The 18,866-nt window shown below is 36.5% G+C and overlaps 1 protein-coding gene across 11 annotated transcripts in view; it reads right to left on the bottom strand.

The window, feature by feature from the left end:
• DMD (dystrophin) overlaps window positions 1-18,866 on the bottom strand; it is a 1,301,546-nt gene that overhangs the window by 194,358 nt on the left and 1,088,322 nt on the right. For all 11 annotated transcript variants that reach the window (XM_054189211.1, XM_054189212.1, XM_054189209.1 and 8 more), the window contains 4 exons: window positions 13,725-13,897; window positions 9,987-10,143; window positions 966-1,086; window positions 48-316 (listed from right to left, as the gene is read on the bottom strand). In XM_054189211.1, the coding sequence (XP_054045186.1) occupies window positions 48-316; window positions 966-1,086; window positions 9,987-10,143; window positions 13,725-13,897 (720 nt within the window). The remainder of the gene's footprint in view (window positions 1-47; window positions 317-965; window positions 1,087-9,986; window positions 10,144-13,724; window positions 13,898-18,866) is intronic.

Here is an 18,866-nt window from a genome sequence, read left to right on the forward strand (position 1 = left end):
CAAGACAATTATTTTACACTCAGAAATACTGATATACTGACACATACCTTGACTTTTTCTAAGTGATCCTGCAGAGAGTCAATTAGCAGATCCCCCACTGGCTGCCAGGATGCCTTGAACACCTCAGCCTGGCGTAGTTTCAGGTCCAGTTCATCCACTGCGTCTTGAAGGCCCTGCAGTCTTTCAAGAGCATCATCTATCTTCTTTTGCCAATCAGCAGACTGTAGATTCAGCTTATCCCACTCAGTTCTGACCTCATCGGCTTGCCTTTGGAGAAGCTTAGTGACATTCTGGGCCCTTTCCTCAGGTAACAGCTCTAAATGTGAAAGTCAAGAGGCTTTTAAGACATATTTTGTCTTAGAAGAAAAATAATTGTCATCTAGGTCAGTTCAAAGCTTAGTAAGAAACTATTCATAACCAAAGACACCTCTGAAATGTATTTTATTAATGTATTCTCATTTGAAAATCTCTTAACAAATTTAAATCTTGACATGATACAGATCACCAAAATATGCATTTAAGTACAGAAACATGCGAGGTATAGCTGTATGTTTATTAAGTGTGTCCTCATTCAGCAAAATAATTCGGCACATACATAAATAATAAACATGCTGAATCTTTTGCTGCAATTGAGTGGATTTTGTACTGAGACTAGAAGTTGAATTTTAGGCTAAATTGCAGCTTTCAGACCCCAAATGGGCCTGTAGTTATAGACAGGTCCTGAAGGTTTAAAGCCAGTTTCAAAATCTGCTTATAAATATGCATGTCTATTTAATGCCACAGTGTTCAGAAGGATGGTTAAGGGTTTCTTTCATCTGTATTTTTAGCTTAGTTTATGAATGCTGACATTCAGCTTGGAGTGTAAAAGGAATGCTTTCACAGCAGCTGGCAGAATTTATTTAATCATCACTGATCATCACTGATCTTTCCAGCAATGTGTTATTACTGTTTCTTTCTTCAATTACCTCTTGGTTCTGGGTAGAGCTTCTCCAGTCCCTCCACAGGCTGCTCTGCTAAGAAGATTCGCACAGTCTCAAGCGCACTCCTGATAACAGGTTCTTTTGTTTTCAGCTCCCTCTTGAAGGCCTGAGAGATGAAACAAAATTATTGTAAGTGGATATATAATGAAATACCTAGTGCTAGCCCTTGTTTTTGTCAATTTAAGAACAAAATTTTCAATAGCAGCTTCCATGTGTGTATTACCAGTAGCTACAAAAACATGCAGAAGAGATAACCAGCTTTTCCTTAACCTGAAATCACATTGCATTCAAAGGAGTAAATGTACTCTCAGCATGCTGCAAAGTATCCAAGGTTGCCAATCAAATTTTCACTGTGAGAGGGATCCCTCTTGCTGATTTAACATCAGGGTCAACCCCAAAACCTCGCTACAAGGGACGAGTATTCAGCTGGCTCTATACTGGACCACACCAGCATAGCTAATGCTACCTGAAAGCAAGATTTACCAGAATGCAAAGGAAAATCCAATATGTTTTACAGCTACCACTTTGCTACTGCTGCTGGCAACTGTTATATCATAAGGGAAAAAAAAAAAAAAAAAAAAGAAGGACCTGTGTATATTGACATGTTAACCTGTAACCATTAGTAACAAAAAGAATTCCAATATATTAAATCGTAACTCTCTCTTCTAGTAGTGGTGTAGATGCATCTTTTTCAAAATTACATGAACTGAGATTTCTGAAATGTAGAATCAAGGCCAAGGTGAAAATTCAGTAATATGATCTATCGTAGAGGTAGGCATGCCCGAGTAAAAATTAACAGGCAGAAGCAGTCTTTACGAAACAGTTAATTCCTACTTGCTTTAATCAGAACTTATTATTAATTTACATATCTTTATGTTTAACGTTGCTCAGTGGTACTGTCACTCCTTTTCAGACCAACTGTATTTCTCCCTTTTATCTCTTCCTTTCCTGTCATGCTTTTTGGCACCTGTCTCCGTTCTTGTCTTTTCTTCCTCTTTCCTATTTGCATTTTTCCTTCTCCAGCAACAGCTTGTTTTACTATCTCTCTTCTATTCCCTGCTTTTAAAATGACCATGAGTAAGAGTCTCAAGGTTGGTATTTGAAGTTTCGGTAGGCTACTGAAAGTATACATATCTCAAGTTTTTTGTTTTGTTTTGTTTTGTTTGGGGTTATTTTTGGTTAAAGAGAATTTAAGATTCCATTAATATGAATCCAAATGTTCGCCACACAAAAATGCAGATGAAACCTGCCTATGGGTTGCACATTGTATTAGGTCTTCTGCATGTTGTATTGAATTTCTCTAAATAGTCCTTACCGCTGTTTTATTTCAACACTTTCTTCTCTATTTCTGAAATAATACTGAATGCACACTGTTTTCAAGTAGCATAGAGGTAAAATATGCAGATAATTATAGTGCAATGTAACACAAAACACAATACTGCAAAAAGGAAAGCCACGTGCCATGAGTGGAAAACAGATATTTTATCCCAGGGAAAATTCTTTTTACAACACAGGCATTATATAGGTGTCTTACATAATAAATTCACTAATTCAGTTAAATTAATTATTAAACAAAATTTGGGTTTCTTGCAAACTTACGAAATATTATAAATTCAATATTTAAAAGTTCATTACACTTCAAATTATGTTTGATATTAAATGCTTTGTACAGGAAATACCTAACAGAACTAATAATGAGAATCACACCTGCAGTTTATAATATGAGCACTCACAGGTAAAAAATTCCTAATACATTTCAGGAAAGTAAACTTAAGGAAATAACTACATTATTCTACTGTAACTATAGAATCATAGAATTGCCTAGGTTGGAAGGGACCTTTCAGATCATCTAGTCCAACCATCAACCGAATTCTGACAAAAACCATCACTAAACCGTATCTCTAAGCATTATGTCTACCCGTCTTTGAAATACCTCCAAGAATGGTGCCTCAACCACCTCCCTGGGCAGCCCATTTCAATGCTTAATAACCCTTTCAGTGTAAAAATTTTTCCTAATATCCAGTCTAAACCTCCCCCAGCACAACTTGAGGCTGTTTCCTCTTGACCTCTCTCCTGTTACTTGGGAGAAGAGACCGACCCTCACCTCACTACAACCTCCTTTCAGGTAGTTGTAGAGAGCAATAACGAAACTTTTTATTAAGTGGTCAAGAACTGACCATAAGGTTTGTAAACGTGAATCAGGAAAATGCTTTAGCAAAGTGTGCTTTCCTGAAGGAAACAACAAACTAAAAAATGTTAATTTTGTTATGGACATCAATGGGACTGGGATCCTTACACAGAGTGTATCTGCTATCATAGGGGAATATATGTTAATATATTATTAATATCTGTGATTGATAAATGTTTTAAACAATCAAGTTGACCCTGAAGAATCAACACTGATTTTCACAAAGAAGAGTACTGTATATTAACAGGTAAGCTACCACTGGACGTTGCTCTGCACAAAAACTGTGTGGGGTCACTCTAGGATTATAACTCCTTAACTTCAACGTTTTTAGGTTAAGAAATTTTTATAAATTATGCTTGACTCTTGCATGAAGTGCAATGGAAAGAGGAAATCTAATAAGCCTTTTTCATGCCTCCAAATGAGGAAAATCTATTCCTTTAATTAGCCTTCATGCTCACCTCACATCACATCATTCTGTCTCACTAGAGTGTGGCAGCTCTGCAGCCTCAGTAAGCCAGCAGGTAGCATAACTTAAAATGTTCCCCCATGGACTGTGTGCTTTGCTCTCATTTGATAAAGTTAAAAGTGACATTCATATTGGTTCTTAAACATTACAATTTTATAACAGCTTAAAGATACAATATGCTTTACAAAAAAATCTTCAAAGCCAAATTATTTCCGAGAAATGTATATGCCCTGAACCAATAAAGCAGGAGGCTCACACACAAAGGTCTGTTCTGCCCACACACACCAATGGCAGGAAGGAGTCACAGATATTCCAGGGAAGCACAGAACTACACCAACTTAAAGGATATTTAAAAGCCAGAAATGCCTTTGAGCTATGTATCTGGGAAGGAGTAGTGCTGCTGCTGTAGTCAGGGGAACCATAGCTATGTACATGTACAAAAAATGAGAAGGACACAAAGTACCTTCTTTCAGCTTGTACTGCTTTTGCATAAAACCATACCAAATACACCTAGTGGCTTTATATTTCCAAAAGAGGGTTAAAACCACATTCCTCCAATATTTCTTGTGCAACAGAACAAGGACAAGATAATCAAATATGCATAGTGCACCCCAAAAAGTGCATGAGCAGGAATCATTGTATCTATCTTCTCAAGACAATGGAGAAATGCTAACGACAACTTTTTGAATTTGTATATTTTGTATTTAGTGACAAATGGAAGGAGTCTCTTCATCTTTTATTACAGGAAAACAGTGAGCCAATGTTTTAGAAGTTTTCTTTTCCAACTTTTCCATTATGGATGTTGGAGCTGGTGGATGCAATTATAGTCTGTAAATCTTGAGTTTTAGAATAGTACACACTACATTGTTAAGATCTATTTACAATTCTTGCCTTCCCTAGTTTTGATCAGCAGACTTCTACCAAGTGAGTTAAAATATGTTTCAGTATAAGAAATTTAAAAAGGAGAGAATGAAAAAACCACGAGGCTGAAGCAGTAGCACAGAAACAGCATTAAAAATAATGAATGCTCATTTCATACTATCCCATTGCAAAAAATGTTCTTACTGTATGAAGATAAAGCCAGCTTTTCTGATTAAAGTTTTGTTGTGAAATATGTACACAATACCAATAAAAATCATAAGTAGCAAGAGATGACACTTTCTCTTCTTTCAGGGAAAAAAAAAAAAAAAAGAAAAGGAATTTATCTATCTAGAGCGCTGACAAATACATCTTTATAATAAGCAGACCACCATTGAAAGCAGAATTAGCCTAAATGAATGTCTAATTTACAGCTAATGATTTTAGGCTAATTCCATTGAATTCCTTAACTTCTTCCACACTTTGTGGTGACTGTAGAGGAAATCGAATGTGCATAATGTATGACCTGACAAAAAAACAAGTAAACTACTTTATTTAAGCATCTCTATTTGTCATCAACACTACAGCGGTAATGGCATTCTGTCCACCGTTTTAATAATGCACATATTGATCAGCTTATCTCAGACCTCCACTACTTCCTCATGGGTGTCCTTAAATCTCTTTAGATGGAGAAACACAGATTGTTTAAATTGAAAGATAAAAATATAATGAGAAGAGAGTTCCATTAGTAAAACTAACATTAATCTCTATTATTATAAAACCAGATATTTTTCCTTTTAATGAATTTCAAAGAGAAAGAGTATCGTTAAATTAATTCAAGATGTTTCCCAAACAGAATGCTTTTTAAAAATGGGGTTTGACCTCAATTTTGAAAAGTAGATATCAAATGTGCCACCAGCAGAAAAGGTTATCGTGTTCAAGCAGGAATTGTAGCCCTTGTTAGGCACCGTTGCTATAGATCTCAAGTGAATGAGTTTCCAGGGAATTGTTAATAATTAACTTCTATATTAATAATGCTATTGATGCTGATAATAAGACCACTATGCAGAAGATGTGGAAACTCTTAAAAGAATGAAAGAAAAAAGCTGGCTATCTGCATGATGCCTAAGTTACTTAACAGAGATTAATAGTAACGTGTACACAGTTATTAATATTATTTCAATAAAACATTATTATGACACTTAGTAAAGCAAAGAAAATTGTAAGGTAATGAAATGATGTTTTGTTGAACAGCAGTATTTTTTATTATTGACTAACACATCCCACACACCCACATTCTAAGACTTTGGCACAGAAACAATTTCTTCAGATGCCAAAAACGAACAAAATGACCCACTAGATATATATTTAAGTCCAAACAAATAGCGGTTATGTGGGTGTATTTGGGATAAATTCCAAATTGCCTTGTCTAAAAGGCACCTCACATTTATAATGCAACAATTATTTTGACTGCGTGGATATCTCTTTTCGCACGTTGAGTTCAAGCTCTCCTCTGGCATAGGTTCAAGCATTTAAAATTTTCATCTGAATCCTACTCTTAAAATTTTTAAAGCCAATCTTGGCAACCAGGAGCATTCTGATAAGAATCGACTTCTTTTCATCTCTGCTATGAATATCTGAGGTATTCCAGATGGTCTTCTAAAAGATAGAAAGGTTAAATATGGTTCTTTTCCCTTTAAATTACATTCTTGAGGGGAAAAAAAAAATAAAATCAGTAGTAACGCTGCTTTAGAAAAAGGATTCAGGCATAAAATCGTGTTTGCGTTCATCGTGACATTTCTCAATGGCAATCAGTTAAACTGCTTATAAATAACATTCCCCTGCTGAGGCCTTTTCTCTTCTCCAATGAAGAACTTGTCTGGGTTCACTTCTGGCTTTACCTGGCAAACAAAATTCTTCACAGAAGGAAAGACATTGTACTCATATAGGAAGACCAAAGCTGGAGGTTTGTATCATTTAAAAGATTTGTCAGAACAGGTAGAGACTTAACTTGTTTACTGAAGACTGATTTCCAGAACTGATATTCAGGAGAACAAAATGAACAATCAGCAGGTTCTTTTTCTCAAGACCAAAATTTAACTACTCTACCATTTCACATCCAACACCCTGAAACTCTTGAAAAAAACAGCTTTCCAATTTTAAGCTAGATACTTCTACATTTGTGGTGCAAGCCTTTTTAGAAGCATTTTTCTTATGTTCAGAAATGAGCTAAGCTGTTCATTCAGATACTGCCTTTGTAGGTCTGCTTCTCTAAAAGCAACTGTTATAGTAACAGAAAGTTCCTAGCGTCTGGTGAAAAAATATAGTAGAAAAACTCCAAGCTGCAAACATAGATTTTTTTCAAAGACAACCTGAAGCCGACAGAGTTCTGCACTGATTATTTTTCCCTCCTCCTCTGTAAGAGATCTTTGAAGAGCAGATAGGGTAACCTAATTTCAAGGATTATGTTTTGTTCTTTTTTCCACGGGGAATCAGAATACCTACAACTAGAAAGGCTTTATCTTAAACTACAGAAGTGACACAGAACAGGAAAAGGAAAGAACCCATATTTCTAAAAGGAACTAAAATGTTCTAGCTTTGATACTAGACATGATAACCAAAAATTTGTGTCTGTATGTATCTGCATGTGGGAAAGAATATAATCAAAAAGGAGAAGTAAGAAGGAGATGTATTTTGTAAAGTCATTTTGCACCTTTTCATGACACCTTACTTTTACGCAACACTTCTCATCCCTAAAAGTTTTAAATACTTCAGTTGACTGGTGAGTGACAGAGAGATCACACAGTCCATCATTGAAGTCTTGCCACCTTTATGATGAATTCTTGGAAGATTTTGAATAGCTTGCAGAACAATATACAATATTACAATTTTATGAGAAGTAATTTCTCCAGATAAAAAAAAAAAAATATTTCTTTGATCTAGGAGGAAAGGTAATGTTTTCAAATACTCAAATATTATTCAGATGACAAAAGTTTTGTTGTAACAATTCTACACAAATCCTCTCTAATTCTTGCTTTGGCTCAAGACTTGTTTTGGATAAAGGGTTTGAGTCAATGTCATGCTGAGTTAATGCAACATCTATATTGTTTCTTTCATTCTAATGTTCTGCAGGAGCTTTAAAACTACTTCATGGAAGTTGCTATAGACAGCAGGCTAGAACAGACTTCAGGCATTTCATATATCTTAACTTTCACAGAGCGAAAGGTAAGAAGTGACGGTGGTGCCCCATAAAGTCATGGATGTTTTAGCCTCACTGTTTCTGTGATAATTCTTGAAGTCCCAAGTTAAGTTTTGTGAAAAAGGCACATCCTACACATCACCTCTCCAGAAGGATGATCTAGGACATGCGACCAAACCGCCCCTTGCAGCAAAGCATTACATTATCTTAGAAAAGCATTGTGCGCTGACAGTGAGATGGTTTTTGTTCATCCTTCTCTTTGGCTTTTTCGGCCTTTACGTAAAGGCAGGCCCTTGAGAAACCATATTGCCGCTCCTCCTAGTACTGTAGATAAATGCCTATATGCCTATGCCAAAAGCCAAGCCTGGCTGTACAGGATATTTCCAGACTTCTCACAAACTCAGGGCTCCCAATAACTTAAAGCAGCAAGATATGTCATGTTCTCTTTGTAGACTTAATCTTCTTACTATTTGTTCTCAAATGTGTCCTTCAGCACAAAGTAGAACAATCTATTGGAGCAATACTTGTAATACAGCTAACTGCTGAATGGAGAAAACAGAGTATTCCAGATCAAATTTCATTTCATAGTACCATTTCACATTTCTCCATTCAGCAATAAAATCTGAGATTTAGGAACCTCAGGAAAAATAACTTTTGTGGCAAGTTTCACAAACTGAAAGTTACATATATGCTGCACAATGCTTTGAGAGGACGACCACTGGTTTTGGAATATTCTCTTCTCACAGTATCAAGCTGTCTGCCTGACAATTTAAATTATTCGATAGAAAACACATTTGTTCAAAATAACTTTTTAGATGTCACACTGAAGCGTACTTGGTCACCAAACAGGAGGAAAAAACCCTCCCATAGCATTATTTTTACTAAAGACACATGTGGACAAAGGAGAGGAGAGCTAGAATAATACATCCAAGTTAATTCCAAGAAATGGAATAGTCTATAGTGGAGAAATATCATAGTATAAATACTTCTATGGTTCATTCCAATCACTACATACATTTATCTTTTAAAGATGAGAGGATAATTTTTTTATATCAGTAAGGTTCCTTGCCCTTGATCTTATACTGTTCTTTGTAAAAAAAAAAAACCCTGACACTATATTACCAACTTCCTACTGAATCAGGATCCCCCCTAGTGGGTTGAGGTGTGGTTTCTATTATGGACACCTGTTATCAACTGGTGCTTCCCAGATTAAAGTTTTCATCAAAAGAAACAGAAGAAATCTTATCATAGGGCTAGACAGGATTTTGTGGAGTTCATAAGTGATGGAATAGGAGCTGCTGAAGTTGGGTGTGCTATCCCAGTTACCTTTCACATGGTTCCCTATTCCCTCTCTTCAGAACAACATTTTCTCCCCATTCACTGCTTCATTCAGCAATTCTTCGGCTCTATTTTAGCAGGACACGCTTCCTAATAAGTTTCCTTATGGCACTGCTAAAAAAGCACCAATGAGGTACTAGAACTGTGATTTCACATTCTGACCAGAATAGACTGTAATGGTATAGCAAACTAAAAGCTGTTTACTTGAAAGCAGACATTAGGTTAGCATCACACAGGTGTGAACTTGAGTCAAGACAGGAAACAGCCCTGAAGCACACCTTTAACACAAAAAGCCTGTGTGAATCTTTGTATAAAGAGTTCTTCAGCAATACTGTGTTATTTTGGGGATTGTTCATTTGTTGGGTTTAAAGTATCCTATACAAGCATTGGATTTAGGTTCCTTTTTACTACAAAACTTAGTCTAGAACAGTCCCCATATGATGCTCTGCTATTGTCTTTCCATAAGGATTCCCAGATGAAAGTAGTAGGAGCTACAGACAGTTACAGTCAGTTATCACAATAGTTTCATGAGGCACACAGTTGTGCATTAGGGCTGATATCAGCTACTCTTTTCACAAACTTTCCCAAAAATCAATAGCAAAACGGGGTTTCAAAAAGTACACGTGAAGTTTAAATGCCCGATCTAGAAAAATTTTCAGAAGTATTTATTTAACCTTCAAATAATATTAAGTTAGTATTTGTTCTAGCCACAAAAAGTAGCTGTCTATGATAGGTCTATGAAAATACTGTGTTGCTTTTCAAAAAAGCCAAGAGGCTGATTTTCTAAGCTGTGTATGAGAATTGTAGCTAGTACTCTTATGTAAGAAGTTCAGTTTTCATTGTCTCTAAAATGTATTTTAAAGGGTATATTACTTTTTCCAACAAGGACCATTTCATGAAGCAATAACCCGCAAAAGAAAAAGCAATGACCAAAAGATAATTTTTAAAAAACCATACCCTATGACTATCATTCTGTTTCTGCACAGAGGGAAGATCTCCACCAATGGGTGCTTGCTGTTTTAATTCATCCTCCTTCAATTGCAGCCATGCCAAAAGTTCCTGAAGAGAGAGATGTAGACGCTTCCACTGGTCTGTACTGGCTTCCAAATGGGATCTGAAAGCACGTGTTAAACATCAGATATATTCAGGCACAGTGAAAATAAAAATCAAACTGAACAAACTTATTTACTGAGAAAGATCCTGGTGTTTCTTTAGCTTAATGATTTTTAAATACCTTCAGTAGCCTTGAATTAGATTCTGGCAACACTGATTTAAATTTGGTTTCACAGTCCTGGCCTGAAACATCCATTCTTTTCCCATCTCTCTTTTTTTTCTTTTTAGTTTTCCTCTGGATTACTAGGACACTAATTAGCTGAAATGTACAGAGAAGTTTTCAACTCAGAGAAGAGCAAGCATTTCTCTAAACCCCTACACAAACCATTCAAACTCACACAACATTCATGTGGTTGCTCACCTTTAAGAGAGATAAGAGAACCAATGGCATCCTTTTCCAAAAAAGTCATGAGGAAATTGTTAAAGCCAATAGAATCCCCTTACACTACCCAAACGTCTGTGCCATTTGAACAGTGGTGTGAATGAAACTAACTGAATCATTGGAAGAAATTAAAGACAGAATACTACTTTATACAAACAAGGTCTCCACCATACGGATATCTTCTAAGTATTTCCTCTGTTTATGTGTGTGCGCAAATTTGTTTTTTAATACTGGGATCAAGTGTTGAGCTACTAATTTTCAGCAACTGCTTTCTGTGGAGAAAAAAATATGTGACTGAAACATCACTGGACTGATCAAATCTTCAATTTTGTTTGTACCATAGACAAAGCACACTAAAATTTTATTTTTGTAGACTTATGAATATGCTGGGTTTTAATTGCTTTTTGGGAAGAAATTGCTAATTCACTTCCAGGTAACATAAGAATTCCTCTTACAAATTAAAATCAAAAGCAGTATTAAATAATAGTGAAGTGATAAAATGTACTGGAAAATAAAGACAGATTTTCTTTTATTTTATATATTTTGTTTAACTTCCAGCTTTGTTCATATAACATTTCTCTTCTTTTTCAGTGATTGCACAGAAAAACACGTATTTTCTGACAGTGAAAATTCTATTCCTATACCTCATATAGAATGGTCTATAAAGAAATGTGATAAAAATGGACTCAATGTTTTGAAGACCTTATTACTTAGTTTGGGTATGGAAACAAGGAATTGCTGAAGGTACGGACAGTTGTATTTCTTTGAAATGCTCTATGGATCCCATCTTCTTTCCAACCTCTTACACCAGGTAATTGGAGTGGCGAGGAAAGAGAAAGGCAAGGGACAGGTTAGCCATAGGCTGACAGAAAGCTCAGCTGCTCCAGTGTATGAGCTGATGGAAAAAATGTCTCCTTTTTCAAACTTAAAGGCTATGTGGAAGTGACACACATGATATCTTTTGATCTTTGCTCTCACAGGGCAGATGTGGGCTGGGGCAAAACTGCCTCACAGCAAGTGCTGTTGGGGGAGGCCAGTCCTGCAGGCCCTGAGGGCTGGGGAAGCCCCAGGATGCCTTTGAAAGCAGTGAGGGGGGAGAGGAGCGGTGATGTTGTATGGGGAGTTGCAGGAAGCAACAGCCAGAGGAAGGAAGATAGCGCTTTTGGAGGGGAAACAGTCAAGGTGACGAGTTTCTGAGTCAGGTTAACTCCTGTCTCCAGTGTTCATCTCATCGAGCTTCCACCTCCTGCAGACAAGGCAGCAACTGGAGGCACTTCACTTCTTCCCTGCTTCCCCAGGTCTGATTTTATAAGGAAAAAGTGCAAAATGAGTGACTCGAAGTTTTGTTACTGCTATTGTGCTCTGACCTTCTCCAGTGTGGTGAATGGTTTTCCTGAACCCATCCTGTTCTGCCCTTCTTTCAGCTTTGGGAATATGTGTTTATGTAAATACATCATGTGCACACACTCATATACTTATAACTGTGTTCAAGCACGTGCAGACAAAATAGGTAACAGAAAAAATGTTTTTTAAAATGAGTTCTTTATAAGAAAGAGCTTATTAGGATAAACTGTACTGACTTATCAGAATGAAAGAAAAGTAATAACGTAAATGAACTTGGCTTCTCTTGATATCTGCCGTATGTTTTATCTAATGGATTTAGAAAGGAATGCCCACCTAAGCCGAGCGACATCATGGGTCTTCTGTTTCAGCAGTCTAGAACTTACGCTAAATAAGGAGACTTGTGGGACTGCTCCCTGTGGGAAATTTTGTATTTCTGCTCTTGTACTTCTTTTGTGTAAGCATTGCTAGTTATGATGAAATCCATTCCGCAGTATGTGATGGAAAGAAATAGCTCCAAGCAGAGAGACTGCAAATAGCCTGTTCATTCCGGCTGGTGGCCAGCAACATTTAAATTGAATGTCTTAGAATTTAAGAATTGTTTCCTATCCTAATCAATAAGTTATTGAACACCTTGAGCCTTTTATTGAAAGAAAATATTTCAGGGAGGAGGTCTGTTGCTTCGAATGTTTAATGCAAGAAGTCACTGTGTTACAACTAGGGCTGCTATTTCTGACTCAATGGCAGCAATATATTGAACTGCAAAAACTCAAAGACAGAAAGCCCCTTATACTTAATTACTGGTATTTGGCCAACTGACTGTTTTTCTTATTTCAAACATTGCTGCATTTGGGCAAGTTCATGGGTAAAAGAAGAAAAAAATATCAGAGAGATCTTAAAGGGTTATATCCCTCTTCTTTTGCTCGTCAGAAAAAAAAGGAGGAATTTGTCTCTTTTTAAGCTACTAATATCTTTTCAACCTCACATCCTTCATTTATTTTTAATGATTGATGTTATGAAGATGGCTTTTGTCATTACACAGATTGACCTCCCTCGGGGTCCGAGCTGAAAAAAACTAATATTTCATACATTACTTTGAAAAATACTTCTGGCTTTTGCTGCCCTCTGAACTACCACCAATACACAGCAAGCAAGCAAATGAAAAAATGCCCAAGACTAAATGCAACAGAGCTGTGTTGCCTATTGTAAAAATCATATTTCTGAAGGGAAGCTTCCTGAAGAATTTCTTTTAGAAAGCAATCTTCAGCTCATTGAAGCCTGTACCTCCGCTTCAGTGTTCATAACATTAACATTTATTACAGTTTTCCTTGCAAGGAAAAGTTCTTCCTCTCGTGACACTACCTATGGATTTCCTTTTACCCCTGGATTTTATCCGGTAATTCTGTCCACTCTCCTGACAACAGATCTTAAATAACGTGTCTTCTCATTTGCAAGGCTATTTTTAGTTTTGCACTGAAAATAGCAGCCTTAGAAATAAAGCCTATCATAAATACAGGTTGTTTAATCACTTTCTTTCATGACTCATTGATAAGTCATACCCAGCTCTAGAAAAAAGCTTACATTCAGAGGGGGTAGTTACTGTTTAAACATGCTAATCTCTCCTTCTGTAATTACAAAACCTCATCATATGCCTCAAATCATAATCCCCTACTATCATTTTCACACTAAAAAACTTAATCATTCTCACAAAGTTAAGCCAATATTCAAAATAGCACAAATAATTTCAAAAATGGACAGAAATAGTGCTATCCGACACTAAATTAAACCCTTTTACTGGCAAAACACAGCAGTCCACCTTACACATCAACTCTAGGCTTTTGCTTATGTTCAGATCATACCTAATGTTTAGAGATTTCTTCCTAAGCTCACTCCATCTGAAGTTCATGTTATCCAGACGTCTCTGCAACAGGGCTGCATCCTCAGAGCCTTCCAGGGACCTCAGAATTTTCTGCCCATTTTCATCCAGGTTGTGGAAGATGTCAGTATGAGCATCAATTTCCGCCTGTAGTTCCTACGGAAGCAGGAGAAAACAATATGTCTGATTTCTTACAAAATCATAGAAACTCACTTCTGAAAACAGTAGAAAGATCCGTCGCGTAACACAGAGTTAGCACAGATATGGATTGCTCCTTTTATGGAAATATCATGTACTGTATACACAGCCATATTTCCCTTCCACCTGAAGGCCATTTGCATCGAATAATGACTTTTTTTCCATACAGAGCATACTGAAAAAAATTTTGATGGTTAAAAGTCTAGCCTTTGCCAGGCAAGAAAGCAAGGACAAGATATATTTACTGTGCTGACAATGAAGAAAAACCCCATAAAACCCTCAGGTTCTCAGGTAAATCTGACCTTCACATGATACGTCTTCCTGTGCAACATTTTCAGTTTGAGCTGGGGACTGCAACACCGGTCCTGCTGCATGGCAATTCCAAGAAATCTAAGCGTCTGCAGCAGCCGAGCTTTAAAATGCCAAGTTCACTTACATTCTGTTGACAGAACGCATTTCGGAGCACAGGCCTCAGCAGTCAATAACAATAAACAGCCACTTTGTGCTATATCAAAACACTGGTCAGGGCCATGGCTGTAGGAGGGCCTGAGAATAGCAAGGACTTAGAATATGCAACTGGCAGCTCATGTTGAACAGCCAACTTTTCTTATCACTTCGTAACTGCAGGCCAGTTCTGCATTTTGAATTCATTTTTCCCCCTCATTTTTAGCGTGGCTGCTTCTGCCAAAAGAACATTCTTTAGAGAGCTGCCTGGTACCAGCATTCCTGCCTGCCCACACACTCAATGCAGCCTTTGTACATTGGCTGCCCTTCTCCAAGACGTTTGCATGCTGCAGCTCCACAAGGTCACAGATTCATTCGCAGTGAACAGTGGTTGAATCAAGCTCTTAAAACAGACTAAAAATAAAAATAATAATAATTTAAACACATACATACGTGAGCACACATGTACTCTATATGTAGCCATATATGCACAAAGATTATTTTTACTTTCAAACAAAGAAGCACACAAAGAAACAAAGAAAATGAGCTAGCGAATAAAGCTCAGCACATTCTCCTGGGACGCTTGGCCATTAAGATTTCTGGTGGTGGTTTCTTGCTGCCTGAAATGGGAGTGCTGGGGAAGAAGTGTGAAAGGGGAAATGATTTATGGCATTTGAGAGCAAGACCCAGTGCTAACTGAGCATCACAGATAGCCCCCAACGGAAATTTGTTGTACTTTTCTTTAGAAGAATGACTTTGAAGGAGGGGAGCACACAACTCACCTACTTGGTGTGTTCCTAATTGAATTGGTTTTATTTGATATTTTAAATGCAGTGTTAGCTGCACTGAATCATGAGCAGATTGTCCTTGTTCACCTACTGCTGTTCCAAATGTCATTTGCCGTCCTTTGCTGGATACCTATTTCTTGCACAGTAATGACTAGCACTGTATTTGGAGCAATTTCAAGGAGGGTTAGGAATGTCTTTGGTACAGTATAGGAGTTCTTATCCAACTATTTTACTTTATCTATGGTCATCCCAGCAGTAAAGTAGTTAGGAATGAGTGTGGAATACATTGGAGGTAATTCTGCAGGATGCAACTGTATTATAAATATTGTATTTATTTATTGATGTTAAATAGACAATTCAGATTTTTAAAAATGCAATTATTAAGGTACATAACCATGTATAATACTCCAGATATGAACGCCCTTACTTGAAAATCTGTACTTTATTTCAAGTCTGAGTGTTGCTAGCTTCAGCTTCCAGCTGTGACATTTTATTTTTGTTTCCTTGACCGAGAATACTCTATTAACAAATTATTTTCTCTTCGTGTATGCATTTGGAGGTTTTATTTAAGCTAGGTTAAATATCACAAGCCTGATGTAAACATCCAAAATAGCATGTAAGAAAGGATAAAGTTCACAGTAAAAAAGTTCACTTTTAATGTCTGCATACTTCTAAGGTCCTTCCACATTTAAAACATGATAAATCTATCGCTGAATGAAAGAATTATCATATGCACTATCTGTTGCACAAAACGCTTAGTTTTCAGCATGGTGATGGAAACAGCTGCCTTTTTCTCAGCAAGAACACGTGCCATGAAACATGTATGTTGAATAACTATTTACAGTAGGAAGCTGTCAAATCTATGCCCTCTTGATGTTTTACCACACATACTCTCATAGCATTTTATAATACCGAGTTAAGAAAAAAAAAGCACTTCCACTTTTTTCTTGTTTTTAGAAAAAGTCACTCATAGTCTACACATTCCATGCTCTTCTCCTGACACATACTGAAATTTTATTTCTGAAAATAAAATCAAGCCATATCCTTTTTATTTCAGAATACTACATAGTATCGCAATAAATCTGGACAGTTCGTTAAGCAGCCAACAAACATGAAAAGTAAAGTACTCTTTTCAAAAGCTTAGTATGCAAGATGTGGTGTTCCTTATTCCAAATTGCTGTGTAAACTGCACATCTTCTAATGCTCTTAAAGGTAGTTTATTCCAGCTATGCAGGAAACCTACACTGACAAAGAAGTAAGACAATGAGGAAGGTATTTACTCCATTTTAGTTGGTGTATTTCAGATCCTTCCTTTGTGACTCGTTCACATCCCAAGAGAAGCAGAGTACATATATGAAAAAGATCTATACACCTTTTATTTGTTTTCTGAAATAAGTAATTTCCATGTTTCAAAAATACAAGTGAAAGATCAGTACGAACTACATTCTTTTTTTCTTGACAAGAATAAAGCAGGAAGATCTATTTCATCTCGTAAACTGCTAAGATATTTGCAAAAGTATGCTGTCATTACTCATCATACCAAGAAGCACAGAATATAGATTAAATATAGACCATTTACTACATTTTCATTTTTTCCAATGTGTTCAAACACATGGAGGAAGTGCAGAGGACGAAAAATCAATCCTGGTTTAATTCTACTGAGTTATGGTTGGACTTAAGTTGACTCTGTATACTGAATTTTTGCTACAGTGATTATTACTGAGGCTACATGGAAATAGATTCCCTTAAAAAGAGCAGGTAGCAAAATCAAAAACAAATAATGAAAGAACACATGGACCACAGTAACTCATTAATGAGTACTGGTTATAAACCTAAGTTAATTTTCAAACCCACACCTTTTTGATCAGAAGTTACTGCTTAGAGTGAGCTGAACTGCTCAGAAAGAACTGCAACCCCATCAAGGGCAGATTTGCCTAAGAGTTTCAGAGTGAAATCCTCCTTTACTAATATTAACTATACAGTTAGATGATGAAAGATACTGTGATATTTGTTCACAGAAACCTTGCTGAATAGCTAGTATAGTTTTCTACACATTTAAAAATGTGTATTTACATTATTATATAGAATAAGTCTAGAACTGTCACAGAACTAAGAATGAAAAAGAGATGAAATAAACTTGTCTGAGAGTAACAATCTTCTTCGGCAGGGTGAGGAAATTTGCTGCGGCTGTTTTGCTTTTGTCCTGAGCCGTGGAAGCCTCTATATGCATAGTTTCAGGGGAGAAGTACACTAAGGCTGTAAGACAGCACACCCAATACTGCCATAAAGCAAGGAGATGGACATATTTCTCACTTGCCCAACTCAGTTCTCCCCCTGGGAACTACTGCTGGCGTTCTTCATAGGAGCACACATCCTCACTGCCCTAATTCTCTTGGCAGGTGAGAGAAATTCACCTGTGGCTCCACACGTTTGGAATTAAGATGATCTTTAAGGTCCCTTCCAACCCAAACCATTCTATGATTCTATGAAAATTCAGCAGAGCCATTGCTGTGAAACCTTGTGTATTCAAAGTCGTGTCAGCCTCCACATAGCAGAGACAGTCCTGCAAGAATTCAATACGGTTTGAGATACTTTATCAGAAATAATTAATCAGTGTCGTTTCCCACATTTAATATATAGGTTTGACATATAAAGGACATGCCACATGGCAAAATCTGCCATTATTTTGGCAATACATCAGAGAGGGCTTGGTAAGCTGGAAGTAAAATGAAGTCCTAGAAAGAAGGAATTAGTTACACTAGTTAGACTATACATGAGTCAGACTAAGACATAGAAATTAATGCAGCACAACCGACAAAACATTTATCTTTCATACAAGGTAGAAACAAAATTAATTATGTAATAATTTAAAGAAATTAAAGGACTTAAATCCCCCTTTACAAACTCAGTTCTGTCCTTGGAATTGTGCTTTAATATCCAATGAAGCATTTTATGTTCTCTAGGTACTGTACAAAGTTACCAATTAAATAAATGTCATTAATTGAGGGATGAAGGCTCACAAAATTAAAGACAGCAACGTCTGATTAAAGGAAATCAACATAAAGGAAAAAAATGATCTCTACTGACAGTAATCAAAAAAATAAAGTCAGTCTGCATAATTACATACGTGTACTCTAAGCATCAGCAAGTAATACCTGTGTGGCTATACACAGCTCAGAAGTACTGTACTTTACAGCGCAACATACTAATACTGAAATAGCTAGAAAAGCTATCATAAAATTACTGAAAACAAAGATACTACATCTCTATAATCTCTCTCTGTGTAGTAAGCTGAACTAATCAACTCCTGCCCATTTATATTAACAGAGCATTTCTCAAAAAACAGAGCTAAACATTTTAAATACCTTAAATTAGTAGCATATTTACTTAAAACTCTTATACTGTACAGAAAGCATGAATGAGGTAATCCTCCTTTTTTCCATTTTCCTTTTTTCCTACCTTCCTTTTTTCTTCCTTCCCCTTTAGCTTTTCTCTTCCTTTCTTCCTTTCCTTCCTCACTTCTTCTTTTCCTCCTTTCTCTTTTCTCTTTCTTTTCCATTCTTCTTTCCTCCCTTCCTTTCCCATCCTCTTTTCCTCTTTCTTTCTTTCTCTATTTTTTCTCTTTGTCTTTTTGTTTTCCTCCTCTTTTCTCTTTTTTCTTTTTCTCCTTTTTTCTTCCTTTTCTTTCAGGCATC

This window comes from Rissa tridactyla, chromosome 1 (genome assembly GCF_028500815.1).
Source record: "Rissa tridactyla isolate bRisTri1 chromosome 1, bRisTri1.patW.cur.20221130, whole genome shotgun sequence".
Classification (NCBI taxonomy): Eukaryota; Metazoa; Chordata; class Aves; order Charadriiformes; family Laridae; genus Rissa; species Rissa tridactyla.